The 14,441-nt window shown below is 44.4% G+C and overlaps 1 protein-coding gene across 49 annotated transcripts in view; it reads right to left on the bottom strand.

Annotated features, from left to right (window-relative positions):
• Nucleotides 1-14,441, bottom strand: part of MAP2 (microtubule associated protein 2) — a 212,356-nt gene that overhangs the window by 55,754 nt on the left and 142,161 nt on the right. For 44 of the 49 annotated variants that reach the window (XM_079311162.1, XM_079311139.1, XM_079311137.1 and 41 more), the window contains one exon: nucleotides 10,414-10,699. In XM_079311162.1, coding sequence (XP_079167288.1) covers nucleotides 10,414-10,675 — 262 coding nt within the window. In that variant the 5' untranslated portion in view covers nucleotides 10,676-10,699. The remainder of the gene's footprint in view (nucleotides 1-10,413; nucleotides 10,700-14,441) is intronic. The other 5 variants (XM_079311169.1, XM_079311168.1, XM_079311143.1 and 2 more) reach the window with 1 other exon arrangement.

The raw sequence follows: 14,441 nt of genomic DNA on the forward strand, positions 1-14,441 counted from the left end.
ACTATTGGCACACACCTCTATGTGTGCAGTGTGATTAGGAAAGAGAAACGAGCACCTACTCCTGAAGAAGGAAAATGTGAGAGATGCACATCAAAGCCCTCAGTGCATCTTCAGTGTCTATCAGTTCAGTGCACAGATTACCCAGAGAAGCTGTGGCTGCCCCTTCCCTGGAAGTGTCCAAGGTCAGGTTGGATAGAGTTCCTGGTCTAGTGGAAGGTGTCCCTGCTCATGGCATGAGATTGGAATGAGATGAGCTTTAAGGTCCCTTCCCACCCAAACCATTCTGTGGTTCAGTGACCTTTTGAACTACCCCTTCCACTTTTGCCAAAAGCTGTCTTCTCTGGGCACCTAAATACCTGCAAGCTTCTGCAGCCATCGTGCTGGCAACATCCAGCTCCTGAAGGGAGAGCTGAGACCAGGACTGGGGGCACTGCAGCCTCCAAGAGAGCTGTAGGTAGAGCCTGAGCTCCTTAGTGTACTGAAAATGAGGAGCAGTTGTGGAAATTCCAGGTCACAGAGGAGCTACACTGGATGGCTGGGATAAAGCTGGAAGCACATATGGAGAACAAGACTAAAAAAAGGTAGAGACAGCATAAGTGAGAAAGAGAAGGAAGAGCTGACAGGGCAATTGTTGAGAAGGATGACATACTCTTAAATATGTCAGAGAAAGAATGACAGGGAAAAGAAAAAGAAAGCAACTCATACACAGGAACAGCTAGGGATTAGTTTCAGCCCACTAACAACTTGTGCAGGCTATGTTACCCTAGATGTGGCACCTGCTCTGAATTTGGGGTAAAAAAGCAACAGTCTCACTGAATCCTATTGCCCCTTCTCATATGTGGTGCAAGGCTGTGGATGAAAACAGTTCCAGCACATCAGCAAGACTGCCATATCTACACAGCACTGGCAGCTGATACTTCCATAAAGAGGAGCAGAAGTATCTGTCTGGCCAGATGCATGGGCAGAGAACCAGACTGTAAATCAGATTTATCCTAACTGCCATAGCCTATATGGGTTGCTGGAAGCTCTACCAAACTGATCACATACCATAATGAATTAGTCTCAAGGAAAGAAATTGAAACAAAAAGCAAAGCACCTGGGGTTTATTTCCCCCTCCCAAAATATCCAGTGCCTCCCAGTGAAACTGATTTCCATGAACTATTCAATCTACTCAGTCTTGAGTGAAATGACTCTCTGGGAAGTAGCTAAGAGGTTTTCCTGCCCCAGAGCTAATGATATCTCTCAGTTATTTTCCATACACTGCATGCAACTAAAACTAAGGTTTTGAACAGTTATTTTCCACACACAGGAGAAGGGTTCACTTCCATGATCTAATGTACACAGATAGATGCCTTGAGTTTCTTGCACTTTTTACATGTTGTGAGGAATGCCTCAATACTAGCAAAACCCCAAGAAACAACCAAAACTGCATTTCTAAATCATCACTTCAGAAGAGGTTTTCCAAGCACCACTTACTGTGCTCTCTAGTCAGTCTGTGAGGCAGCAGAGAAAAATGTTTTGCTCAGAATCTCCCAAAGAACAAATGACAGCTTAAACAGCATCACACAGACATCTCACTTTGAGTCTGGTCTTTGAATCTGGAGATCAGCCATTGGGAGGGACAGGCCCTGGATCATCAGTGCTCATCTGCCAGCTAATGCCAGCTGTTTTCTGCTGATTTCTATCTCTTCAGCTGGCAAAGGCAAGCAAATCTGTATTATCATTAGAAGGATTGAATTTAAAGTCAGCAGCTAATCCACCAGCAGCAACTCCACAGAACAAAAATCCTTACCAAAACACTAGTACACACTAAGTTTTGCTGTCCTTACCCAGGATATGGACACAGCAAGAGAAGAGATGGTTTCTTCTCTATACTGTAACCTCACTGATTAAAACAGCATGAAAGACTAAGACAAGAGGTTGTCCCTTGCTTCCTACTATTTCCTTTGAGTTTCTCACTCAAATTAAAACCCAGATTGCCTTTGCTTTCCAATTTTAATACAGAGTAGCTCATCATAGTCAAATCAAGGAATTTGCATATATATATTTCTCCCATACTTGTACTTCGTACAGAAAATATACCCCAAAGTAATATTTTCTTTTCATTTCCATGCCTCAGTGAGGAGGCACCTACAGTGCAGGTGGCACCTCAGTGAGGAGGTGAGGAGGCACCTACAGAGTGAGGTCCCAATCACAAAGTGCTTGCAGTCTCTTCCTCATCTCCCTTAACCTTGAGAAGCAAATGCTAGAGGAAAAGAGGAAAAAAACCTAAATCCTCCTTTCCTTTGTCAGCCAGCCTGATTGAGGCTCATAGACGTCACAGGGAGCCTGTGCACTCCTGAATGCTAAATAATCTCCTAGGCTACATACTTTCTCTCAGCGGAGCTTAAAAAGAGATTTCACTTTGAGCAGGGCCATGTTGGCATGGCAACGGGGGAAAAAAGGAATCAGCAAGCCTGGCACTCCTTGCCAGGAGCAGCAGACTTTTTGTGACTCTGATTTTTGTGGGAGATATGATGGTACCTTCCTCCTCTCCACCAGAAGTTAAACCTGTGTGCAGTGGGTGAGGAAGGGCTGATGCCCACCCTGTGCTGGCAGGACTTGCCCCCATCACACAGACCTGAGCATGCCTTGTCCTGAGCTGGAGAAGTGCATCCATCTAACAGCTGAGCTTCCACAATGGAAAAAGTGGAGGAAAGGATTTGTGAAGTGTGGGGCTGAGTGGGTTAATGACTGCCTTCATGGCACAGGAACCTGGAAATGGGGCCAGCAATGCTCACCAGCACATCCCATGCCGTCACCTAAGAACCTGCTGCTTCCCTTTCAAGGTGACTTTGGAGAAGAAGATGCCATTTTAGCTCTGCCTAGAACAAGAGTAGCTGTGTGCTTGCAAAACAAGGCTCTGTTGTTTAGTAATGAACCTTCTTCCAAATCTTTCTGCCCTCAGACCAAAACTGGAATGAAAGATTACATGCTGGCACAGTCCCCAGCAATTCCACCTCGCAGGTGCTTGGTGCCAAATATTGCCCAGTGTTTCTGAATGTCCTTTATGATGCCATTGTTATGATGGAGACTATGATAGACACTGTAAACACAGCAGTAATGAACCTTTGAAGCTGAGCCCCCTCTCAAGGGGCAGAGCTGAGCCCAGCCCAGAGGGCAGAAGCCTGTGGGGAGGTGGCATACAGTCCTGCACAGTGTTGGATCACCTGGCCATGGCTCTGCACAGACCTCCTGGCTGACTGGGATAGCTCTCTCCACCCTTGTGCCTCTTCTCCTGACTTTCACAAGTCCTGTCTACTTTATGTCACTCATAAATGCATAAAAGCTGTCTCCTACCACACACTTCCTGAACTCAAAAGGACTCCAGCAGAACAAGCCACAAATTAAAATGTGTCTTGAGGGCACAACTGTCCCACCAGTCACTCAGCTGGATGGTCAAGATCTGACCAACAGAAACAGGGAAGTCTGCATTTGCAGCCCTCATTAGAACAGGTACTTAAAAGTGGATGGTGGGGAGGGAGAGGATAGGCAAACATAAAAAGCAGAGACAAGGCAAAAATGGAACTCCCAGAATGCATTTGATATTTGACATTTTCAGCAGCAATAACTCTCCCAGTCAGAGCAGTCCCCCAAGAAGGGCTGCAGATGTTTCCAAAAGGCAACTTGGATGATCAGAGCTCATGGCATACAGTCTAAAGTGGTGGAACATGTTATGAAAGATGCTTCTTCCATATCCCAGCCTTGCTGTTCCTTGTTATGTCTCTGAGGTTATAGATGATGTTTTCTGGGAGCACTGACAGCATCAAGTGCGTGCTGGTTGCCAAGCCAACACGCTCCCAGAGCTCTGCTCTCACTTCTTAAGGAAGCACATCTGCTTTTGCAATGCTTGTATTGTAACAAGGAGACACCAAAGTGAATTGAAACACCAACAGGGAGCCCAGAGGAAATGGCTGGTTGATGCCTTCTCTTGGCCAAATGCAGCACTGATGTGGTACCCTGCAGCAGCTGGCTCTAATGGTGTTAATGCACCTGAGTTGATATGGTTTTCAAAAGAAAATCTGAACCACATACTCCCAGAGGAGCTCAGGGATAAAAAAAGACTGATGGCTGATGTTTTTTATGTGTCTGACTCCCAGCCATGGGAACCAAGAGCACCTGCACACCAGGTTCTCTCACCCTGCTCTCTTTCAGACAGTAATTTCTGCCTTCTGTCCACAGCTGTGTCAGACCCTCCAGCTCCAGCAATACATGTCAATCACTGACTGTTTTCTGAAGCTCTGAGAGAAGGTGGGAGGGCACAGCCAGCCCCTTAGGTTGTGACTGGACAAAAAATGATGTCTTACTGGATTGACTGATAGGGCTAGCAGAAAAACCCACAGAGCCTGGTCTATAAAGTAGTTATTGAATATCTGAGAGTCAGGGAGAAGATAGCTGTGGGTAGGGAACATGAAAAGATGGAATTTCTATGCCTTTATTCCTGGTCCTCTGCAGGAGAACAACTGAGAAGGACCTTTATACCAAGGTTACCAGAGAATAGTAAAGCCCCCAGCATTTTCTTCAAGTGCCCCAGAGAAGTTCTTTGCCCTCACCTACAATACCTTCAGCAGTATAATTCAAATACATCTATAATATTACAATAACATGCCTCAGAAAATGACACTTGTACTACACTTAACACTGAGAAGAAAAGTTTCAGGTGCCTGGTATGTTTGTCTGTATCTAAACTGGCAGAGATAATGGTATACAGTAATTACTGTCACATTTCCTGGGCAAAGGGAGGGAGATCAAAATGCCTAATTAACAGCTTCTTTCCCATGGGAGCCATCAATGACATGGTAAGATAACTTCTTACAGCTCTGTAAAAAAAAAACCAAAAAAAAAAAAAAACAGAAATGGGACAAACCCAGCAGTCACATTCAGCTCTGAATGTCACTGATTTTACATCTTTCTGTGCATTTTGTCTGCACTGCTCAAGACCTTGCTGAAAATGCACATCTGACAACAAGGCTGGGAGGCTCTTTTGGGAAACAGACCTTCAGGGAGCTTACTGGGGAGGCTTACCAGCTCCACAAGGACTTGGGCAGCAGCAGGACAGCCAATGCAAACAGCTAAAAGAAAAAGAAAGCTCTGACAAAAGCAGTCCTGTTGGAAAGACCAAAAATGCCTCCATACAAAGAAGGTCTGTTTGCATGTCTCTGCCAGTTCCATCAGAATATTACCACTTGCATGGCAAGAGAGAGAGAAAGGAAAGGGAGATTAAATGAGATGTCACTAGAGCAGGGAATCAACAACCACCACACCATGGCACCAGGCTGTGACACTCAGTGCATTTCAGCCTGGAGAGGCTGTTGCATTTAGTTACCCCAAGCAAGGAGCTGCCATTCTGCTCCATTGCAGCTCCAGCCTAGTCAAGAGGGGCTGAGGGCCCCCCAGCCTGCACAAGCAAGCACCATGGTGATTTTCTAACAGTGCAGTGCTGATGAAGGCTGTGAACAAGATCCTCTTTACCTGGAGACTGGCTGCTACAAGCCTTTGGAGGACAATGGGATACAGACTGTTTCCTTGACACACAGCAGGAGGCTGAAACAAGCACAATTCCTGCCTTCAGCACAGTGGTTTGTTGGTTTTGGTTTTTTTGCACAGCTAACCTAAAGGGACTCTACTCAAGAACTACTTGCTATGACAGGGCAGTCTTTCAGGCTCACATTCACTGCACCTTATAGAAATACACTTGTTTAAAAGGTGTATTTTGGTCAGAGGGTCGTCAGAGGAATAAGTCTGTTCCAGAAACCCATTTAGTCCAGCTTTACAAAGGGCTGAATTAGGATAAATTGCATTCCAAGTTGTAATGTGGTTTGCCCCTTCCCAGTGTTCTCTTGACTTGCATCCTGCAGTCTGAATCCCCTCCTTTCTGGGGTAGTATCTGCCACCACACAAAAGCTGGTTTGTCTGTGGATCAGCAGATAAAACTGGACCTTTTTCTATTGCCCTTAGCTTAACTCACAATTTACTTTTTCCCCTGCCTCTTCCCACCCTTGCTTTGTTCCCTCACAGCCTCCATCTCACCAGTTCTGCTGCTGCTGACTCTGTATCCCCACATTCATCTGCTCCTTACTTCTCAGATCAATGCTGCCATTTCTTCATTGCTCTTCACAGGTCTAGGGCTCCCTCTTTCTATTCACCTACAGACTGACACACACCAGTGTCTGTGTTCCCCCAGCCCCTCTCATGGATCTGTCGTGAGCTCCCTCCCACCCACCTTCCTCCTGACTGCAGACACAAAAGTGCCCAGCCTGAGTGGGATTGCTGTGCCATGTCAGGGAAATTGCCACAGGTTACCACAGTCCCTTTGCATCCCACATGATTAGGGTTCCCTGCCTATTAATGAAGAGCTATGTTTTGTCACTCTGGTATGACATGTTACTGTCCTTAATACTGTCTGACACCAGGACACAGACACTGTCCTGAGGCTCTGGTAATAGGATTTCAGGAAATGCTTTCCCTTCATCTGTCAAAAAAATAACTCATCAAATAACAGTGTGGGTAATCCAAACCCCCTCCAATTACAGAACTGAATTTGGCATATAATGAAGAAAACACTTATTCAGTTGAGTCACTGTATATAAAGACATATTATGGAAGATGGTTCACAATGTTCACCACTACTATCCCTAGTTATATAAATTTGACTGGTTAGTTACTGCATTACTGAAAAAATAGATGCATTTTAAGTGCAAAGAGCCAAACCTTTGTAGGTTGATGTTCTTGTAACTCAAATAAAATGGATTATGTTGAATTGCTGGCTCCCAGAGAATGCTGCAGTGCATCTGTAGTCCTCCTATCACCTTCCTCCCAGTTAGCTGACCACAACTTTCCAGTGAGCAAAGAAAAGGCTGCCACTCCTGTGTTTCACTGCAAGTCAGGCACATCCTATTAGTCTACCACTGGGTACAATCCAAAGCTTTCCTTGTGAGCCCCCTTCAGAATGAGTTTCAGGATTATGCTATTATGTCCCTTTGCATCACACATTTCATATGACATGAAAATGTTTGGCTCAGCAAAACCTACAGGTCTCATTCTCCACTCTCAATAATCCCATGGTTTTCACCAAAGATGCTGTGTGTGTGCAAGTGAGAAGGGACGTGGACAGGCATGAAGCAGGGAGAACACATTGAAACTCAGTGGTTCTCCAGCTGTGAGATGCTGCAGACTGCACCAAATGCAAGGTGTCTTCAGGAGCACCTCCAGAAAAATGTGGGATTTGTGTCTGGCAGCACAGGGCTCAGCTGCTCTCCCAGTGGTAGCCCAAGTACAGGTAAGAATTTATATCCACAAAATGAATACAAAAAGAAATAAGTGCTTTACCACCCATACTTACATCACACCCCTAACAGCTTCCTGTGGGCTATGCCAAAAACACCCCAGCCTATTCTCTTGCCTGTATCTGCCTTTGCCTTGGGTGGCCTCTGGATCAGGCCCTGAGGCTGCCCTGTCCACAGCTCTGTGCCCTCTCCCACGTTCCTATCAGTCTGTTTAAAAGGAGGGCATTGATGTGTTTCCATAATGCAGCCATTACCAGCACAATGCTGAGACAGATCAATCAAAGGCAATACAACAGCCAGATTCAGAGGATTCCAAAAATTGAGGTCACTGTCAGTAAATCTTAGACACTGAGAGGGAGACACATATACACACAAAGGCATATTTTAACTGTGCAAATCTAAAATGTCACTTGTAGTGATGGATTGGATGCCTTTTGGGAAGAACTGTTCAGTCCTTCCCCATTACCACCCCATTCCTCTGCATGAGTGTGGACACAAGGTGTCTGTCCTGGTGGCCTTCTCCTAACTTTTCCCTTAACACACAGCCCTCTGATTTTCCAGCACCTACAAATGGGTCTTACTGCTTTGCTGTGCCTTGAAGGGTCAATTGCCCTGATACAGAACACCTCTCTCTAGGGGCTGTTTTGTGGCTAAATCAAGCTCCTGGGTCAGTCAGATGCAGCAGCCCTTCCTCAGGGGAAACACCTGAAAAGGCACCAGGGATTGGGTGATGGACAGCTGCCTGGGAAATCCCTCTTGAAACAAGTGCTCTGCTGCACATAAGGTTGTTGCACTTGCTGGGGATTTGCAGACTCCAACATGAAGGCTGAGAAGCCAAAGATTTTCCTAGGTTGCAGTGCTGGACTTGTGCCAGAGAAAATAAAGTCCCTGTAAATCTACTCAAACCCACAGCATGGCTTAATTATCTCCATTGACTGTGGCTTCCTGTGCATTTTCTCTTTAGGTGTTTGGAGTCAGTAAGCTACTACAAATGATTAAATGATTCATGTTATTAATAATTATGGGTATTGGAGGTTTAAAAACCCTACCAGATGCAATACCCCACTGAAGTTATAATTTGCAAGCAGACAAACACAGCAAAATTCAATTTTGTTGCAAGTAACAATCCTGATTTCAAAATCAATTTCTGAATCAAACACCAAAAATCTAGAAGTCCTGCCCCACACTGCATTAAGCACATCCAGCTAGTAAATACTAGTCAGAAGTGGCAATACACGCTGTGGTCCCTTTCTATCACTACAGTAAGTTGCTAACTGGTTTCTCCTTCAAAAAGAGAAGAAAATATTTAAAGAAAACAGTATTTTAAGTATCCTATGAAGATTTACCTTGCACTGATTAAATGTGGGCTTAGCCAGTGCCTGAGTGTGCAGTGCACAAGTTTCCAGAGAGCCAGGAATTCTTTTCCAGTGTTCAAGGACAAAGATGTCATGAGATAAGCTATATTAAGACTCCCAAACAAGAGCTGCACATATTGACAGTAAGTTTCCACACCAGAGATCTCAGTCTAAGACCTGACAGTGAGAAAACTGCAGGGAAGGAGGAAATGAGGCCACGAAGTGGTGACTGAAGCAAACTTCACCTGGATCAAGAGTAATCATGTTCCTTCAGCAGCTGTGTGGCCCCAGCACTACTTCATGCCCTAGAACATGCTTCCCCATTTTATCTTGTTCTGATTTTGACCACTTGCCTCAAAAAGCAACATGCAAAGGCACTACTGTAATGCCTGGTGATGGCCAGCACTGGTTTTCTTCCTCCTTTCATCACCCATTAGCTGCAAACTCAATTAAATGTTTGGACCAGCATTCAGAACCAGAGCTTGAAAGAGCCAAAGAAAAGCATTTCTCCCCTCCTTTTCTAAGGATAGGAAATTCCTCTTCATCCTCTAAAGTTATCCTCACTTTTCTGTATGTATGGGGGGACTTGTCCAACATAGGTTGACAAACCTATGGCAAAGATAAGAAACACACTCAGTCTCCTCACTGCTAAGAACTACAGTATCTCACCACTCCTGCTTATTTGCTGGTAAAACACAGAATAAAACTGGGTTACAGCAAAGAGACAAGACCTCATTATCACCTCTCCAATTATCAACACTGTGTTCACCTGAATGTTCACACGATCTCTTTTACCTTGGACAAAATTTGAAAGACAATCTGCAAGAAAAGACTTAAAATATATACACATTTACTTTTAGCAGAGATCTCCATTTCCAGCACAATTGCTTATGAAATGACTGTATGGTCCAGGAGCCTTAAAATTCTCCAGCCACTGAGAAATTGTGGATAGCATCTCCAAATGCTATCAACAGCCAAAAAGACATTGCTAGAAAGATCTCTTTAGCATGCATGAATGGATGCATCAAGGGCAGTTGTGTCTATACAAGAAAAATTCTTCTTGCACTGTGCTTTTGGGGTTTGGAGTGGGAACGCTGCACGAAGATAATTAGCATTTACTTCTAAAACAGGAAACTTGCTTTGCATATTTCATTTTGACACAGTCACACTCTTTTTTTTTTTTCTGCAAATAACAAGCTGAATTCTAAAAACCTTACATAGTTTACAAATAGACTAAGTCCCAGTGAGCATCCAGTGAAATATGGCTGGGCAAGGATGAATAAATGCTGACACTGAAGTGTGGTGTTCCCAGCCAGAATGAGCAATGTATTATTTTGTAAATAGTACACAGTTTCAAGAAGGTCTTGTTACTTGTGAGTAATACAGGACAATCCATTCTTATTGCACACACATGCATAACAGTTGGCACTTTCCTACTCCCTTGGAGCCCAGAGAACCTGAGCAGCTGCTCTGTTGCCACATCCCTTGATGGGTAACCCTGTCTCATTTATAAAGAAGCCTTTTTATTTCCTGAAGGCTTCTCAGAATCCTGAGCATGGAACATCTGTGTAAGCCTGGCTGAAGATGCAGCCTTTGCAGTGAAGAGCTAGTGCCCTTCCAAATCACATACACCCCACATGCCATGCTTGACTCCACCTAACATCTCCTCTTGGAGAAACAGCCAGGGGTCTGCAGAGCCCTGTGCTCTGCAGCAGGGCAGTGAGGTGCATTACCTGCAGTCTCCCTGCTCCCTGATGACAACTCTCCGTTGATGCCATTCTCTTTGGTCTGAGCATACGTCCCTGGCTGCTCATGGCTGCCCAGCCTCAGCTCCTCATCCTCTCGGTACGGAAATCCATTGGCACTTCTGACCAGTCCAGCACTTGCGCCACCCTGATCCTTAATTTCAGGTGAATGTGGGTGTGAAGAAGCCTCTGTTAGCTGACCTGAAGTCCAGTGTGGTGCCTTGGCTTCATCTTTCCTATCCTCGGCCATGGCTCCTTGCCTTCAGCGCTTGGCCTGTAATGACATGAGCAGGAGAGATCAGTTCCAAGTGGGTGACCGTGTCCCTGACCGTCAGCACAAGCATGGCACCAGCAGTGCTGCTGGTAAATTCGAGTCCAGCAGAGGAAAGAAGTATCTCTGTGTGTTTGTCCATGAGTGAACTGATTTAAACCCAAAAGATATCACCTGCAGTAAAAATTATGGGTCGAGTCTTCTCTGACTCTCACACGCCTTGCAATTATTTTCTTGATAGCTGCCCATTCATTAATCTGATTTTAACACATTCCTTACAGTTAAAATATCAACCCAATTAACAAGAAGTGAACCTGTCATCACAGTGCCACAACCCGTTTCCAGGGCAATAAAGGAAGAATGCCACAACTGCTACAAGTGAAGCTGCTGCTGCAGTTGCATCCAGGGGGTGCCTGTCAGGCACAGGAGCACAAGGTGACGTGGCCTCTCCAGCACATGCTGTCTGCTACTTGCCATGACAGAATCCAAATGGGAATGTGCACTGGGCTCCTGAACACCCATGCTGTTTGACCCCAGTTAAATCCCCTCTTACTTGTGTTATGTGAACATTCACACACATTTGTCCAACCCTTTTGTCTGTTTCTCACACAAGCATCTGCATTCCCTTTTGACTATTGGTATTTGTACAGAAATAATATTTGCTACTTCACACATATTTCACTGCTGTTGGCTCTCATTTTTCCAAGCCAAGGAAAGAACTGCATAAGCCATAGTGCTTGGCTATTCCTCACAGATAAATGCAGCAGTATCTTCTCAATATGTAAACCTAGGAAGGCAATAAATCATAATCATGTTTTGATTATACAGTAACCCTCTGGACAGGAGAAGGTGACCTGCCATGAGTTAGCTACTTCAAACTGGAAACCAGCAGGCCTTTTCCAAAAGGACTGCCACCTCTTTTTTACCCTGGGAGAAAAAACCATAAAAGCAGAGAGCTGAATGCAGTCAACCAGCCACATAGCACAGAGGCTAAGCAGTCTAGAAAAGGCAGCACAAACTGGATGGTGCATATATTTTGCAGGCATTTAACAAAAAACAAACCAGAAAAAGAAACAAGTTTCCATAATGTCAGGTCATATTGAAGAAAGCCTCTAAACATGAGAAAAGGCTATTTGCCAGATAACTATTCATAATTGATAACTTGACCACTTTCTGATCAGACATTATAATTTAATAATAATGGCTTTCAGAGCTTTTTTTTTAAAAACCATGGTGAATCACAAAATTAGTTTTCATTCACAATATGTGACTCAAACAGCAGTTCCATATCAAAAAGAACTAATAACTCTTTTGCCTCACAGTGAAATGTTGTTCTAGAAAGTGCTCTGCCCACTCTCATCCTGACCCAGCATCATTTCCTGGATGTAACTAACTGCATAAAGACTGAAGGAGCTGGTGAAACTTGCAGCCCAGGTTTTCCTCTGAGCTGCAGTGAAAATGATGGGATGAGCAGTATCTCAAGAGGAAAGAGACATGCCTCAGTTAACCAGAGGGAGGAAAAGAGTAAACACGCTGCACATCCCTTTGATTTCCCCATTTCTCTTATCCCAGTGGGAGACTCAACAGGGAGACATTCTGCATGTACAGACAGAGCTTTAAAGCAGCCATCTCCCATCATACCAGCAGAGCTGATGGCATCATTACAAAGAAGAGCCCAAGATGGGCAAAAACCCCTCCTACAAACAAAAACCCTGCCTCTAGATGTGTTTACTGTATGATTCTAGAGAGTATTTTCTGATCAGGGCCTTTCCAAAATATGAGGCCATGGGACAAATGTCTCCCTTTTTACAGGAATGAACAGCACACATTCAAAGCCACCAACACTTGGGATATGAGGACAGAACAAATCCTGTTCTGGGGGAAAAAAAAAGAGACAATGCTCATTTACATCTCCTGGGAAAGCTCAGGGGAAAAAAAACAAAAAAAAACCCAGAAAAAAAAAAAAAAAACAACAAAAACAAAGAAAAAGCCCAAGCCCTATAACTCAAGGCTTCCCTCACCAACTTCAGTGCTTTGAAGCTGAAAGCAAGACCCAGGAGCAGGATGGACCTGCCCACCAGCTCCATCAGTCCCTGGGTTACCCATGAGAAGAGTCCAGAGCCACAGCAGGACAGGGAGAGTTATGAAAGAGCTAAGTGTGGAAATGTGGCTCTGAAAATCACTGGCACAAATGTAATGGTTACATTCCACCATAGCAGTTTGGTAGCTATTATTCCTGAAGTATCATCCCTGGTTCCAGGTAGACACTCCCTGTTTCACTTGAAGCTCCTGAGGAAGAATATTCACATCCTCACAATGGACTGTGTCACACAAGTCCCCAGTGAAAATAACAAAAGTGCTTTTATCTTTAAAAATAAATACAGTGGGCAGACTTCAATGCCAGCTGCGTGTATCTGGAGGCAGAATTTGGCTCAGTATTTATAAAAGATGGTTACAGAGTAAAGCATGGATGAATTCATTCTTGTCTCTCTGTTATTCATCAAGTGCTCTCAGGGTTTATAATGGTAGGAGAGAAACAGCAAGTGAATCACACAATGCATCTTTGTACTCAGCAATTTAGCAATGACTATCTGCTGTGTGCTGTGATTCATCCACAGCTTGGGTTAAAATCCAGAATACACAGGTGTGCTTTGCACCATCAAGTGAGTTGTTTTTCTTTCATTTTCATTAGCATACAATGGAATTAAATTAATCAGGTAATGTAAATATTGACAGAAATACCGAAGTGGCCAGACAATACAGCAGAATTTAAATACTGAGAGCTATGTAACAAGAAAAACCTGGAAAAATTTCGAAAACTTAGGGAAACACTGTACTTCAGGAAGCAAATAGTCCCTCTTTTTACCATGAGTTTCTAATTCTTTGCACAAGCTGCAATGAAGGCTTTCAAAAAAAGAAAGATAAGAAGGCAGAGCCAGTCCTCTAAAATGTCAAGTTTCTTTAGTTAAAATTGATCTGGATCTTTTATGAGCCTTTCTTTGCTAACCATTACAACAGAACTGCTTTATCAGGGAATACACAGCAGCAATCTTACAGCATCTTCTCACTCTTTGTCCAAGGTTAGTGGTGGTGAGGGGGTGACCAAAGCATGTGCTTGAGCACAGCAGAAAGAGCAGTGGGGTTCACAGACAGTGCCAGCCTTGGCTGCACCAACCCACCAGCACAGCCCCTTACTCCAGAGCCATTCTGGCCCACAAGCCATGGGGCAGGCTGTGGTAGCCACACAGCACAGGACTGTGCTAACACTCCTCCCTCAGCATGTTCCTCACCTTGAAGTGTGACCAAAATCACCCATGCAAATTTCAGTACAGAATGGGGTAGGATTTTCCCCTCCTTCCAGAGGTGAAGTAGGTGCTGTTGAGCACCACAGATCACATCAGTGGTACTGACCCATGCCCATGGGCCATGCACAGCCCTCCCAAAAGGCTTTCCTTGTCCTTTCTGTGACATGGTGGATGCTACTGAAGCCATTGCTTGTCTGGAGAGATCATGTTCCACTGGCAGTAGCAGTGATGCAGCAGTGAAGAGATACTTCACAGACCTTAAGTTTATGCTATAACTCAGGCAATGCACTGAGGGGACAGCTTTATGGATCTGAACTGGACATCTTGTCTTCTGAACTAATAACTTGGAGGAGAAATGATGATAAAAATGAACCTTCACAGCTTTTTCAGCCATTTGGGAACTGTAGAGAGACAGAAAATACTTGAGGGACAAATCTTGT

Source organism: Erithacus rubecula, assembly GCF_903797595.1.
Source record: "Erithacus rubecula genome assembly, chromosome: 8".
Taxonomy (NCBI): domain Eukaryota; kingdom Metazoa; phylum Chordata; class Aves; order Passeriformes; family Muscicapidae; genus Erithacus; species Erithacus rubecula.